This window comes from Nyctereutes procyonoides, unplaced genomic scaffold (genome assembly GCF_905146905.1).
Source record: "Nyctereutes procyonoides isolate TBG_1078 unplaced genomic scaffold, NYPRO_anot_genome, whole genome shotgun sequence".
In the NCBI taxonomy this organism is placed as follows: Eukaryota; Metazoa; Chordata; class Mammalia; order Carnivora; family Canidae; genus Nyctereutes; species Nyctereutes procyonoides.
The window spans coordinates 49,057,294-49,071,754 of NW_026575131.1; the positions used below are offsets into that span (position 1 = coordinate 49,057,294).

The 14,461-nt window shown below is 50.8% G+C and overlaps 1 protein-coding gene across 4 annotated transcripts in view; it reads left to right on the forward strand.

The window, feature by feature from the left end:
• CACNA1A (calcium voltage-gated channel subunit alpha1 A) overlaps window positions 1–14,461 on the forward strand; it is a 215,369-nt gene that overhangs the window by 142,217 nt on the left and 58,691 nt on the right. For all 4 annotated transcript variants that reach the window (XM_055344578.1, XM_055344577.1, XM_055344576.1 and 1 more), the window contains 3 exons: window positions 7,510–7,973; window positions 9,896–10,034; window positions 11,610–11,739. In XM_055344578.1, coding sequence (XP_055200553.1) covers window positions 7,510–7,973; window positions 9,896–10,034; window positions 11,610–11,739 — 733 coding nt within the window. The remainder of the gene's footprint in view (window positions 1–7,509; window positions 7,974–9,895; window positions 10,035–11,609; window positions 11,740–14,461) is intronic.

A 14,461-nucleotide genomic window follows, 5' to 3' on the forward strand; every position in this document is an offset into this window, starting at 1 on the left:
GGGATCAAATTGGGTCATTGCTGGAGCGCCAACAGATAATTCATGCCAAAGGCCGGAAGAAGAGCAGCTGACACATAAGTGCTTGGTACATGTAGACCATTTTTAGCTGCTAATGAGTCAGCCATCTTTTTACCTGATGCTATTCCGGAGGGATTTAAAAAGCCACACTGGGCCCTCAGAATTGAAAGGAGAGCAGGGTTGAGGCCACTTCCAGGCCAGCACCGTATGCAGTAGGAAACAGCCTCCTTGTTCTCTTGGTATTCTGTGACAATCCTTCGATGGTTCTGTAGTGACTCTACATGTAGGAGCCCAACCATGTCGAAGCACACATCGGTCTTGTATTCGCTGATGTCCTGTTAGTCTTCTTTACATCACCACGAGGGCGTCATATTGATTTCTTAATGATGTGTTTGAGTGCCTGTTATATGACCTAGGCGCTAGGCCAGCACCTACCAAAATTGAATGTGTATGTGAGTCCCTGGGGATCTTCTTAAAATATGAATTCAGTGGGTCTCAGGTACAGCCTGAGATTCTGCATTTCTAAGGAGCTTCCAGGTGACACATGATGCTGGTCCAGGAACCACACTTTGAGTAGGGAGGGTCTGGAGGGCAGAGTGAAGTGATGCAGGGCCCAGTGTGTAGAATCACCATGAATGTGACAGCTACACATGCTGGCTGGCTCCCAGTGGTACAGGCAGTTAGGGTGACACAAGGGAGTTGCCACCAGTGTTGAGATTTTCCTAAGTGGATAATACCTCTTGGCAAAGTTCCATATGAAACAGAGCCTAGGCTTCCTTCAATATGGCCAGTAGTTGCATTCTGGGAAAACGGGGTGTGTATTTAAAACATACAAGGGGTACCTGGGTGGCTCAGTCGGTTGAGTGTACACCTCTTGGTTTCAGCTCTGGTCATGATCTTGGGGTTGTCAGATCTAGCCACATCAGGCTCTACACTCAACGCAGAGTCTACTGGAGATTCTCTTTCTCCCTCCCCCTCTGCTCCTCCCCGTACTTGCACACATGTGTTCTCTAAATAAATTAATTAAAATCTTAAAAAAAAAAACATGCAAGAGGAGCACCTGGGTGGCTCAGTCAGTTAAATGTTTGACTTCGGCTCAGGTCATGATCTCGGGGTCCTAGAATCAAGCCCCACATTGGACTCCCCACTCATTAGGGTGTCTGCTTCTCCCTCTCTCTCTGCCCCTCCTCCTGCTTGTGCTTCTCTCTCTCTCAAATGACTAAATAAAAATCTTAAATACAAGACATATGTTATGCTGATATGTAGAACACAGGTTAAAAACCAAAGACACAGGTCATTACAAGCAATTTTTCATCTGTGTAAGGGACATTAGTCACGAAGGAGAAAGGTTAATTCTTCCCCAGGTGGCCCTGCCCTGCACATGGTACGATGTTTTGTGTGCCTGCCTCCCATTTCCTAAATGCCCACAGTGGCCTTCAGGTGCTATGCCATTAGGTCTGCATGTGACTGCACAACAGCCTCCTGAAAACCGTCACTCCAGATCATCCCCACGCTACCTCTTCTCTTAGGGGTTTATTCATCCATCCCATCAGTGTTTACTAAGTACTTACTACGGTCCTAGCTGGTGCGGTGGATTCAATCATTAACTGCAGGTGACAGGCATGCTAGGAGTAGTCTGGGGCTCTTGGAGAAATAAGACCAAGAAATTGTGCCCGGGCCGGGCTCCCAAAAGGAGCAATCTGAAAAGGGAGTCAAGTGTTCTAGGCTAAGAATAGCATGTGCAAAGGCCCTGAGGTGGACCAGAAGGAGGTCAGTGTGCAGTTTGGAAGGTGAGGAGAGAGTGGCAAAAAAGAAATGGAAGGGACAGTGATGGGTCAGCAGGACCTCAAATCCTCTCAGGGCAAGGAGAGGCCACAGAAAGGATTTTTAAGTGGAATACAGCGTTTAGAACATGACTGAATAATTAAGGACCAGTGATTCATTGATGCTGTTCTTCTCACTACTGCTAATATTACTATCATTGTCATCTTTGTTGTTATATTACTTCTGTGATTGAAGGAGGCCGAGTGACGGGGGCAGAATGCAGCACAGCCTGCTGGTAAAGGGCAAGAACCTTGGAGCGAGAGGTCACACTCCTGCCCATCACTTCCCACCTGTGGGATTTGTAGCATGTCCCTTCCACTCTGTGGGCCTCTGTTTGCTCATCTGTATAGTGGGTATGAGAGCAGTACCTACCGCCTAGGTTCAGCTGAGCTAATACACGTAAACTGCTTTGAATCGTGCCTGGCTTCTAATAAGTGCTCAGTAAATGTTAGCTGTTACCACTGGGAAGATTGTTACTACGTACGTACTCAATATATGCTAACTGTGTGTAGTAGTGGTAGTAGTACGTGTTCAGAAATATTAGCTATTACTATTATTATTATCATTTATACTGTTAAGATTTTCTCATCGAGGCACCTGGGTGGCTCAGTCGGTTAAGAGTCCGACTCTTGGTTTCAGCTCAGGTCATGATCTCAGGGTTGTGACATTGAGTCCTGCATCGGGCTCCATGCTCAGTGTGAAGTCGGCTCAGGATTCTTTCTGGCCCTCTCTCCCTCTGCCCCTCCCCCCACCTCTCTCCTTCCCTCTCTGAAAAAAAAATATTTTTTTCTCTCTTCAACAGACCTAAAAACCTTTATATCCATAGCCTTTAGAATGATCCAGCTCCTTCCTTTCACAGATGGGGAAACTGAAGCTCAGAGATTTTTTCCCCAAGGGTAGCTGGCCCATAGTAGCAGTGTGATAAGAATGCAGCTTTCCCGAATCCCACAGATGGCCCCTGCTCCCCCTCCTTTCCAGGAGAAGAAAGTACCTCCCCGCTGCCACCCCCAGACCTGCACCAGGAGGGCACTGCTACTCCCTTTTTGATGGTTGTGTCAGGGGCCCTAGCCAGGAGAGGCATTACACTCCTGACTTCTACAAAGGCTCTGATGCTCATTGGGAATAAAACTTCATGAAGATTCAGACAGTTTTAGAGAAAAAAAATCCAAGATGAGGCATTTATCTGCTTTAAAAAAAATGGCCAAGAGGAAACTTTATTCACGAATATAATGTCCTAAAAGGACATTTCAGTTCTATACAGTGACAAACCAGTGGCCCTGCCTAAGGGGCCTGCCACCTGCATTTTTCCTTTTGTCATTTCTTAGGCCTTTTCCCGGACCCACACTGTGTTTTTCATTCGCCAGAACATTAATAATATATATAATTGTTCTCTTTCCATTCCCTCTGCCTGTCCCCCAATTACAGCTTCATCTCCTCCCTGGTTTTAAATGGCCCCCCACAGCTCTCACAAGCTCACCCCTCTAAAAAGTGGACAGAAGCACATTCTATTTCATTCATTCTACATTGTTCAGCAGCCACTGACCCCAGATCCCCAACCCCAGGCGGCTGAGCCCAACAGTACCCCAGGGCGACCAGAGCCAAGGTAGAGCCTTCCCTGACTCCCAGGAAAATGTTGTGGGTCTCAGAGCGGCTGCCACTCCTCAGTAGCCAGGCAGTGCTTCCTGCTGGATGTGGCTAAACAGGGAGAACTTTTGCCAAGACCTGCGACACCCCAGAATTAACATCTCAGCTCTCTGTACCCTAATTCCACCTGCTGCCATCACCACGAAACCCACTCCCTAGAAAGAGCAAGAAGAGATCCTGGACCTCTGAGCCTCACAGAGTCTATCCTGCCTTAGTAGTAGGACCAGAGTCCAGCCCACTCCTCTCCCAGCTGGGTGGCACCTGGCAACTACCTTTGCCCCTCTGGGCCTCAGTTTCCCTATCTGTAAAATGGGCCTGATCCTCATCCCACCTCCACTGGTGGTGGCTGCGGGGATCAAATGAATTAATACGCAGAGGTCCTTAGGACATGGTGGCACGAGGAAGCAGGACTCTCCTCTGCAGCTGGGGGCCTGGGCACACCCTGGGCAAGGTGTCCGTAGCTTTTGGCAGAAGGATGCTGAAGTGATTAGCTGGCAGAGGGATGCAGTGCAGGACAGGGTTATGCAACCGGCTGCCTATTCCGGGCAGATGATGCACATCCCCAAGAGAGAAGGGGGAAGGGGCCTGACTTCAAAGTTTTCTGCCCCTTTTGAGTTCTCCTTGGAGACGCTTGGCAGTGAAGCTTCCTGGAGACTGAGGTGTGGCCTCTGCAGGCTGAGTTTGCTCTGGCTTTGCAGTGGACAGAGCCGACAGAGGGAGCCATGAGGCTCCTGGTCCTGGGCGCGAGGCTGACATCTCCGTGAGACTCCCCGTGGTCTCAGCTGCTGTGTTCTTTAGTATAACCTCTTTACGTGATGGCCGAAGGATCTGGGTTCTCTTTAAAACAGTAATTTACCCCAGCCTGATTTGTGCTAGAGGGACAGCTCTCTCTTTTATTAACAAAAGAAAAAAATCTGTAAAAATAATGAGGAAACACTTCAGCCAGATTTTCATCTCATGGACAACTTCTCAAAAAGGATCAGGAGTGGGTTCGAATCAGGAACTTCTTTGTGGGCTGTGTAAGACACTGAGGAAATACTGGTGTAGACTTTATTTACTCACACCATCACAGCTGACACTGGCTATCTAAGCACCATACAAAGTTCCGAGGGCTGTTGGCGGTTCTGGGGCTCGGCCCTCCTTGACTGATAGACGCATCACTGCACACTCTGCCTCTGGCTTCACTCTGTGTCCCCTCTGTCCTCTCTCCTGCTCTTCTGAGCACCGGTCGTTGCAGTCAGGGCCTATCCTGATCCATGGTGACCTCATTTTGTGATCCTTAACCTAATTACATCTGCAAAGGCCTTTCGCCAAATAAGGCCACATTCAGGGTTTCCTTGTAGACGCATCTTTTGAGGGGCCCACTACAATCTACCCTCTGATTCCTCCTCTCCCAAAATCTACATCCATTTCATGTGCGGGATACACTTACTCCATCCCAACATCCTTAGAAGTCTTAGCCTGTTACACCATCAGCTCCAAAATCCCACATCTCATCATCTAAGCTGGGTATGGGTGAGATTCTGGGCATGATACATTTGGGGGCCAAATCCCCCCCCCATCTGTGGACATGAAACTAGAAGACACATTCTCTGCCTCCAGCATACAGGGGTGGGACAGGAACACGGTAGGCATTCCTGTTCCAAAAGGGAAACGCTGAGAAGGGTAAAGGATCACTGGTCCCAAGCAGGTTCTAAACCCAGCAGGGCAGATCCCAACAGGTTACAGGCCCAGGAGTCATTAATAAACTTGCTCCTCATAGTGACCCAAGGAGGTTACAAACCTGTGTGATGGATGAGAAACAAGGCTGAGTAACTTGCCAGTGGTTATATAGCAGCTCATCTCTAGGATCCCCACTGTTGTCTCCAAGTTATAGGGAAGGTTCTGCTACTCTATCCCCATTTAAAGACAAGGGGCTCAGAGAGGTTAATCAGATTACAGAGGATCACACAGCTAGTGAGGGGTTTTGCCGAGACTCAGAGCCAGGTCACTCTGGCCCACTCACACGAGTGAGAAGTGAAAAAGCCGGCTGGGCCTGCTCTTCTCCCCATGCAGCCTCAGAGAGGCAAGTCTGAAAATAAATTACCTTGTCTCTCTTCTGCTTCCTAAAAACACCGTGAACTTTTGCAAGTTAAAATGCAAAATTAAAACGAGGAAGTGTTAGGTGGATTTAGGGTTGCAGATTGGGCCTGGGCTTTGGCACCTGTGATTGCATCTGATTTCCCAGCTGGTCAGTACACGTGTACAACCTGAGAAAAATGTTTTCTGCTGTGACTCAGCTTCTCCAGGGCTCAGTCTCCTCATCTACATAATGGGACTAACAATACTGCCCGCTTTCTGCAGTGCTCCTAAGGATCAGAAGAGCTGGTGTGTGTAGTCTGGCACACAGCAGGTGCTCAGTACGTGGGAGCTATTATGAGCAGAAGTGGAGGAAACAGGAAGCGGAACTGGGGGTGCCCTTTAAGAAGAGCCAGAGAGAGAAGTTTTGGATTGCAGAGCCCTCTGGGGAGAGAAGTTGTTGAAATTATAAACAACAGATGTCCTGGGGTTTCCAGGGAACAGAATTTGCCAGGGCCGGCACCCAGGAACTGGGGAAGGATGAGGCCCCTCGTCTGAGGCCCAAGGGTCTACAGGGGTGTCTGAAAGCAAACAGAGCAAACTGTTAGGGAGCTGGCTAGGAGCCAGGTCCACTTGGCACAGGCAGGCAGAGCCGGGCCAGCTGAGGACAGACGTGCAGCCGGGAGCCGCCAGACAGGCTCCAAACTTCAGCCACCCTCACTGGGGCCACAGCTCCTGGAGGTGCCTGGCAAGCTAGGGGTGAGTGTGCAGATGGGAGGAGGCAGGGGTTGATGGTCTGGGCCTGGGGGACTTCTGGCCTTCAGCATCCTCATCTGAAAAATGGGAGCATTTATTATTTGACAAAAAGTGACCAAGCATTTGCCATGTGCCAGGCCCCGTTCTGGGCACTAGAATGAAAGCTGTGAACAAAAAAGGCAAAAATAAACCACTTGCCTCACAGAGCTGGTGTCTCAAAGGGCACTGGGGTAGAAAAAGCTCAGCCAGGATGCTTAACACCTTTCTCTCCTCCCCAGTGCACCGAGCACACAGACTCTTTCCTTCTCAGGTCCGTCGGCATGGTCTTAATTAGTTGAGTAATTGAGGCACCAAACTCCTACCCACCCCGTCTCCCCCATTCTCCACCTCCAGCCACACCAGCCTCCCAAAACTCAACAAACGTATCCCCACTTCAGGACCTTTGCACCGGCTATTCCCTCTGCCTGGAGCGCTTTGCCCATCACTCTTGTACCCCTGTGAAAAATTATCGTGTTCATCTGCCAGCTGTGTGGCCTTAGGCAAGAGACTTAACCTCTCTGAGCTTCAGTGTCCTCATCTGGAAAATGGGGCTCGTAATTGTTCCTCTTGGGGCTGAGGATGAAGGGGTCATTATAAGTCAAGTGCTTAGAGCAGCCCCTGATCGCTTGCATTACAGAAGTATTTGCTTTAACTAGTTTTATTATTATTTATTATGTTTATTTGCACGTATGGCGTGCTCCTCCTAACTGGGATATTGGGAGGGGACATATTTATGTAAAGCTTCAGGTAAAGCCATGAGGCAGTTCTACCCGAAGAGATGGTGTCCCTGTGTCTGCTTTAGCCACCCCTGAAAACACTGTGTGCCCCGAGGTGGGGGGCTTCTGGCGGGGAGGGGGGCTGTCGGCAGAGGCAGGGGCCTTCAGGCTGGAAGAATGCAGGCCCTGGCATTCTCCCCCACGGGAGTAGCCTCGTCCCCCAGGAAACAGCAGGAGAAGCATGACACTGAAACCCAGGAGGCTAGGCAGTTACACAGCTGTGGGGTCGTGGTCTCTGAGCAGGAGTCAGCCGGGCCCTGGGGTGCTCCAGGGCGTGGCCTCTCCATGCCCAAGCGTGCCCCCTGCGTGGTAGAAGCTGAGGCAGGGTCTGGAATGTTCGTGCTATTATTCCAACTCAGTTATGGGTCCTTTCTCGTTGGCCTGCCTTCCGCAGAGAGAACCAGGGCCCCGGGGTCCCCGTGTCGGGCCCCAACCTGTCGACCACCCGGCCGATCCAGCAGGACCTGGGCCGCCAAGACCCGCCGCTGGCGGAGGACATAGACAACATGAGGAACAACAAGCTGGCCACCGCGGGATCGGCCGGCGCCCACGACAGCCTCGGCCGCCCCGGCCTGCCCCAGAGCCCCGCCAGGACCGGGAACAGCACCGACCCCGGCCCCGTGCCGGCCCCGCCCCCCGCGGGCACCAACCCCCAGAACGCCGCCAGCCGCCGGATGCCCAACAACCCCGGGGACCCGTCTGACCCCGGCCCCCCCAAGACTCCCGAGAACAGCCTTATCGTCACCAACCCCAGCAGCACCCAGACCAACTCAGCGAAGACTGCCAGGAAACCCGACCACACCACGGTGGACATCCCCCCAGCCTGCCCGCCCCCCCTCAACCACACCGTCGTCCAAGGTGAGACCACCCCCCCAAGCACCCCCATCACCAGGCGAGGCACCCAGTGTCCTTGGGGCCGAGGGGCTGAGCGGGGCTGCCTGGGCCCGATCCCTGGAGGCTTGGCTGGGGGACCCTGGCCAGTGACCTTACCTCTCTGGCCTCAGTTTCTTCCTCTCGAAATGGGTATAGGTGTGGTTCCTGCCCCTACGGGACTGCCGGGAGGGTTAAATGAGCGAATCCGCCCGCAGTGCCCGGCCCGGGGCTGAGCTCAGTAGGTTTGGTGATACTGCCTGAATCCCAGATTCCCATAGGGAAGCCAGGAAGCTACCGCATTTGACAAGCAGTGGATCCTTCTAATGGAAATGGAGGGGGCACCAGATGATTCCCTAGGCCGGTGCTGTCCCAAAGAAGTGCGACACAGGCCACACATGTAGTTTTAAACTTTCTAGTAGCCATGTTGAAAGAAAGGAGAGAAGGAGAGAGGAAGCAGTGATTTTATTTTTTTTTATTTATTTTTTTTTTTTAATTTTATTTATTTATGATAGTCACACAGAGAGAGAGAGAGAGAGGCAGAGACACAGGCAGAGGGAGAAGCAGGCTCCATGCACCGGGAGCCCGATATGGGATTCGATCCCGGGTCTCCAGGATCGCGCCCTGAGCCAAAGGCAGGCGCCAAACCGCTGCACCACCCAGGGATCCCGAAGCAGTGATTTTAAAAATGAAAAAAAAAAAGAGGGGCATCTGGGTGGCTCAGTTGCTTGAGTGTCCCACACTTGATTTCGGCTCAGGTCATGATCTCAGGATCGTGAGATCAATCTCCTCATCAGGCTTCATGCTGGGTGTGGAGTCTGCTTAAGATTCTCTCTCTCCCTCTGCCCCTCTCCCCTTAAAAAAAAAAAAAGAATAGGTGAAATGAACCTTAATAAATCACATTTAATCCAAAGTATTACTTATATGAATCCAAAATGCCATCATTTCAACATGTGATCGACATTTTTAATGTTATCAATGAGCTATTTTACGTCCTTTATGTCATACTCTGTCTTAGAAATTTTGGTGGGTTTTACACTTACAGCTTCTCAAGGTTTAGGATAGCCACTGTTCAAGTGCTAGACGTGTAGGTCTAGGCCCTTGAGAGGTTGGCAGTTGGTGACCTCCCTCCAAGCCCTGCACCATGTAAGGTGGGGGTCAGAGAAGCAGTGAGAATTTAGAAATGACCCACCAAGTTCATTATTTCCAAAGATGATAACAATAGACCAGGTCCTCTAGTGCCAGTTCTATGCAGGAGATTTCTGTGAGTCTGCTTGGTAAAGGTTCACCACCATCCTATAAGGTGGATCTTGTCATTGTGCCCATTTTATAGATGAAAATACTGAGGCTCAGAGAAACTCAGCCTGCCCATAGACGCATAGCAAGTTCAAGCTGCAGAATCTGCTCGAGGGGGCAGCCCTTGCCATCAAGAGAGAAGTATTCATGGGGGGACACTCTGAAGTTTGATGAAAGGAGAGCTCAGTGTTACCATCTGTAACGTGGGTCTATCGGGGCTTCTGGTATCGGCCTCCAAGTGATGGTATGAAGATCCAGTGGGATGAGGGGCAGGTTTGTGTTAACATCCCATGAACCTCCTACCAGACTCAAGGCTATCGAGTGGTTGAAAGCAGGCACTCTGGGACCAAGTTCAAATCCCAGCTTTGCCACATCCCAGCTGTGTGACCTTAGGAAAGTCACTTCACCCCTCTGTGCTAGTTTCTTCATCTGTAAAATGAAGATCATACAGTACCAACCTCATAGGGTCATGTGAGGATTAAATGGCACAATGTGGTGCCTGGCACATTGTAGGCACTTTATAAATGTCAGTTGCTCATCGTCTGAATGGACAGGAGCCCAGAGGCTTATGGGAAATCACGGAGGGAGCCCTGTGTTGGTTCTTGTCCCCACAGTGAACAAAAACGCCAACCCAGACCCACTGCCAAAAAAGGAGGAAGAGAAGAAGGAGGAGGAGGAAGACGACCCCGGGGAAGACGGCCCCAAGCCCATGCCCCCCTACAGCTCCATGTTTATCCTCTCTACGACCAACCCGTGAGTATGGCCTATGGCCAGGACAGGGGGCCGGGGCTCCCACTGGGGCAGTGGAAGTCAGGCCAGAGGGCAGGCGCCAACAACGGGTGATGGGGAGAGTTGCCTCCAAGATCCCATTTGTTCATAAGGGATTTTTGAGCAAATTAAAAAATGATGCCCTTTTTTTAAGTCCTATAAGCAGAAATTTCTCATAAAGTACTGATTTTTTTTTGAGGGAAAAGACCCTTTCCTGCCCTCAGCTAGAAGTCATTGTCATATATATTCAAATCTACAGTCTGTAATGTGAGAGGCACCCCTAAGAAATGGTTGCCTTATGCAGTGCGCAACCTGTACAATCATACCTGGCAGCCCTGGTCCCTGAGCGCTCACTCCTAACCTCTGCTCCACAAGGATTTGAATTCTAGGCAGATGGTCTCTGAATTGCCTTTTGTCTTGGGCATCCTTGGAGAGGATAGATTATTTAGGAGAGAAATTTATTACATGTGTTACTGTGGCTTGAGGACTACATTTTTCCAAAGGACATTTCTTGAAACCTGAGTCCCTCAAAATGCCTCCTGACAAAGAAAAATCATGTCAAATAAACTGAGCAGTAACTGGTTTCTATAACCTGCCTCTTGGGACTCCTGAGTCTCATCTGTGTGCTTCCTTTTTTATTTGGTTGAAAGTATTTTACTAGGACAACACTTATGTGGTATTTAGAGCTGGGCACTGTTGTGAGTGCTTTTAAAAATTTTTTTTAATTTCTCATAATAACCCTATGGGATTGGTACTATGCTTATGCCCATTTAACAGATGAAGAAACTGAGGCCCAGAGAGGTGAAGTTACCTATCCAAGGTCATACAGCAAGCGAGAGAGCCCAAACACTGATACCAACATCCCTCTTCTTAACCACTCAGCCTTGCTGCCATTCACACAAATTTATGACATATTTATAAATATTATTAGCTCCACTTAAGGGGTTAGGTACTTAAGTATTATCCCATTGCCACATCAAAGGCTAAGGCCTGCAATGTACAATCTCAGTAACTTTCTGGAGCCCCTACTATGTGCCAGGCATATATTAACATCTTTGAGCTTCACATTCTTGTAAAGTAGGCATCACTATTATGGCCATTTCATGGAATGAGAGCACTAAGTCACAGAGGGGATGAGTAACTTGCCTAAGGTCACCCAATTAAGTTAAAAAAAAATAAGAAATCTATTTAACCCAGAATTTCCCAATTTTATTTGACCACAGGACATTGTGCGCATGAAAAACGTTTTCATCTCCTACAGAATCAAAGATAATATTTCTTCAACTCAGTCTGGGAATCAACGATTTTCCAAGAGGGTTGTTTGGAAGTGATAGGAACTTATCAACAGGGCCTGTGAATATCCTCCCTGGCCATGGGCTCCCCCCAACTTCTTGAGGTTCCATGACCCCCATGAGGGCCCCCCAGATCTTGATACTTTGTTGGGCATGGGACCTTGGGCGTTAGAGATCTCAGGGCGGTGACATAAGGAGATTACAGAAGGAAAGGGTTTGTAAGCCTGCAATCTGAGTGGACCTCTGCACACCCGCCTGTCCCCAACAGCCTTCGCCGCCTGTGCCATTACATCCTGAACCTGCGCTACTTTGAGATGTGCATCCTCATGGTCATCGCCATGAGCAGCATCGCCCTGGCAGCTGAGGACCCCGTGCAGCCCAATGCACCACGAAACAACGTGAGTCCCACCCAGCAGGCCCCTTCCTGGCTGGGCTCCTCTGTTTGGAAGGAATGTCAGGGTTACACCCCCCCCCCCCCCGCCCCCCGACACAGCCCTGGGAGCACCTCAGTCGCTGGTTGGGAGGGGAAGTTCTGACTCACTGAGGGATACTCTTGGAGCAGGACATTCTTTGAGGAGGCAGGGGCCCTGTGTACATGGCAAGGGAAAAGGTGGCCTAGGGTGGGTGGGGCTAGAAATTGCTGGAATCCCCGGTAGAGGGAGTGAGGTGGGCATCATATGGAGGTGCGCACACTGTGCCAGGTCTCACCGAATGGACTTCTTGGTTTGGACACGAGCTTTGAAAGAAAGGGCAATTTTGACTCAAACATAGCCCGCACTTTCAGCTTTTTAGAGAGCTAAAAAAGCTCTCCCTTTAGGGGTCCAGGGTCTGCTAGCAGTTCCTGTTAACTGAGCGCTTGCTGTGTTCCAGGCACAACCCCAGGCACTTGGTACATAAGCTCTCCCAGGTGTCCCCATTTGGACAGATGGGGAAACTGAGGTTCAGGAAGGTTAAGTGACCCGACCAAGATCACACAGCACAATTCCATTTCTGCCTCCCCTGGAGCTTCCGCTGCTTCCTTCAACTTGTCTCTGTTTATTGAGCACCTGCTGTGTGCATGACTTCCCGTGAGTCCTGCCAAGTAAGAATGAGTGAGTGCCTGTGGTTGAGAGGGGAGAGTAAGAAACAGAACAGGCGGAGGCGTGGGGATTCTGGACTGGCAGCAGCACCCCCTGCCCCAGCTCCTTCCTGCCCCCCCCACCCCCGCCCAGAGTCAAAGGTACATTTTCCACTGGGAGCCGGCCCTGCTGCCCTCCCTAAGTAGGTTAGGAGCCTGGTGAGGTTGGCAAGCCCCATAAATCAAGCCTGCCCGACAGCAGCTTACCTTGCACTTTCGCTTCCTCTGCAGGCCTGGCAGGGCCCCCAGGGACCCAATGGGGGAGTCGGAAGGAAATAATTAGAACAAGGCTCCCAGAAGAAATTGGTACCAGGGCAGGGCTGAGACTGCACTCTGTTATCTCCTGCTGCCCACTCTCCCCCAGGGACCGCAGGGAGCCGGGCCCGGGAGGGGGCGTCCCGAGAGGGGTCAGCAACCCCCCTGCCAACTCTGGGAGACCAGAGAAGGATCTGTCGCTGATTCCCCAGGGGCCCGAGGGAACCCAGCCAGGCTCAGCCTGTGGCAGCCCATGGAGCATTTGCAAAGCTTTGGATCCCCTGCCCCCACTGCAGCAGAAACTTCTCTCCTCAAAGCCCTCCCCCTTCAAGGACACTGTGGCCCTCCACTGCCAGCTGATGTCCGGGGACCCCTCCCCCAGTTCTTTTGTTGGCCAAACTAGAACAGGCCTCAGAAAAGTGCAGGAAGCACACAATGCCTCTCTCAAGGATTTAAAGCGCCCACAACCCCCACCAGGGCAAGTAGAACAAAACTACCCCCGACCTCAGCGCCCTCTCTTCTCTCTGGAGTCGGGGCTCACAACCAGGGACAACACCTGGGGACACGTTTGGTTGTTGTGATTTGGGGTGAGCAGCGGGGAGCTATGGGAATCTGGAGGGTAGAGGCCAGGGGTACTGCTCGGAAAACCCACCCCTGCAGGTAACCATGACACACGCACCCCCTTTGGGAATAAGCTTAGCTTCTCAAATTTTACCGGCTGGTGCATCCTTAAGCACTCAATTTTGGTTTTGCTCATTTCTGACACTCAGCGGATGGGATCATCTCCTGCCCCTTTTTGTGTCACCCAACACCGTGTCCCCCCATGAGATAAACACGAATCAGTACAGGGAGTGACGGGCATTCTTTTTCGCTGCTGTTTTCTTTTCTTTCTTTTTTGTTAGATTTATTTATTTATTTATGATAGACAGAGAGAGAGAGAGAGAGGGAGGCAGAGACACAGGAGGAGGGAGAAGCAGGCTCCATGCCGGGAGCCCGACGCGGAACTCGATCCCAGGACTCCAGGATCACGCCCTGGGCCAAAGGCAGGCGCCAAACTGCTGAGCCACCCAGGGATCCCCTCGCCACTGTTTTCTCTTCCGCCCTGTGGCACGATCTGTTTATTCATCCTCCTGTTGATGTGCATTTGGATTGTTTCCAGCTGAAAATGCATCACTACACAACCCCTTGCCCTGGGCATGTCACCGGGGATGCCTGGGCATGACTTTCTTTGGGGTGTAAAACCATAAACAGAGTTTCCGGGTCATAGAATTGACATGCAGTCAGGCTGACTAGATGCAGCCCGGTGTTTGCTAGATGACCCAGTGACACCTGCGCGGGCAGGGTATGGGGCTCCCAGTGCCCCCAGGCTTGTCAACACTTGGTGCTGGAGACTCTCGGGCCTAGCGGACCCGGTGGGTATGGAGTGGAATCTCTCTAAGGCTTCGATTTGCATTTCCCTGTGATAAATGAGTCTGAGAACACTTCTGGATTAAACTGAGCCACAGGACATTGCCTGTAGAGGTCAAAGGGTCTGCATATTTGACAGAGTCAAACCCAATTTGTTGGTCTTTTGGTTTCCTCTTGCCTGATTTAATTCATTGAGCTCTCCAGAATTTGATTCACCCAACCACCTGGCCTCCCCTTCCCCCACTCCCTTCCTTCCTTTTTCCCCCCTCTACTTTTCCTTCATTGCTTTGCTTAGTAATTACTAAATGTGCAACTACTATGTGTCAGGTGTTGAGCTAAAT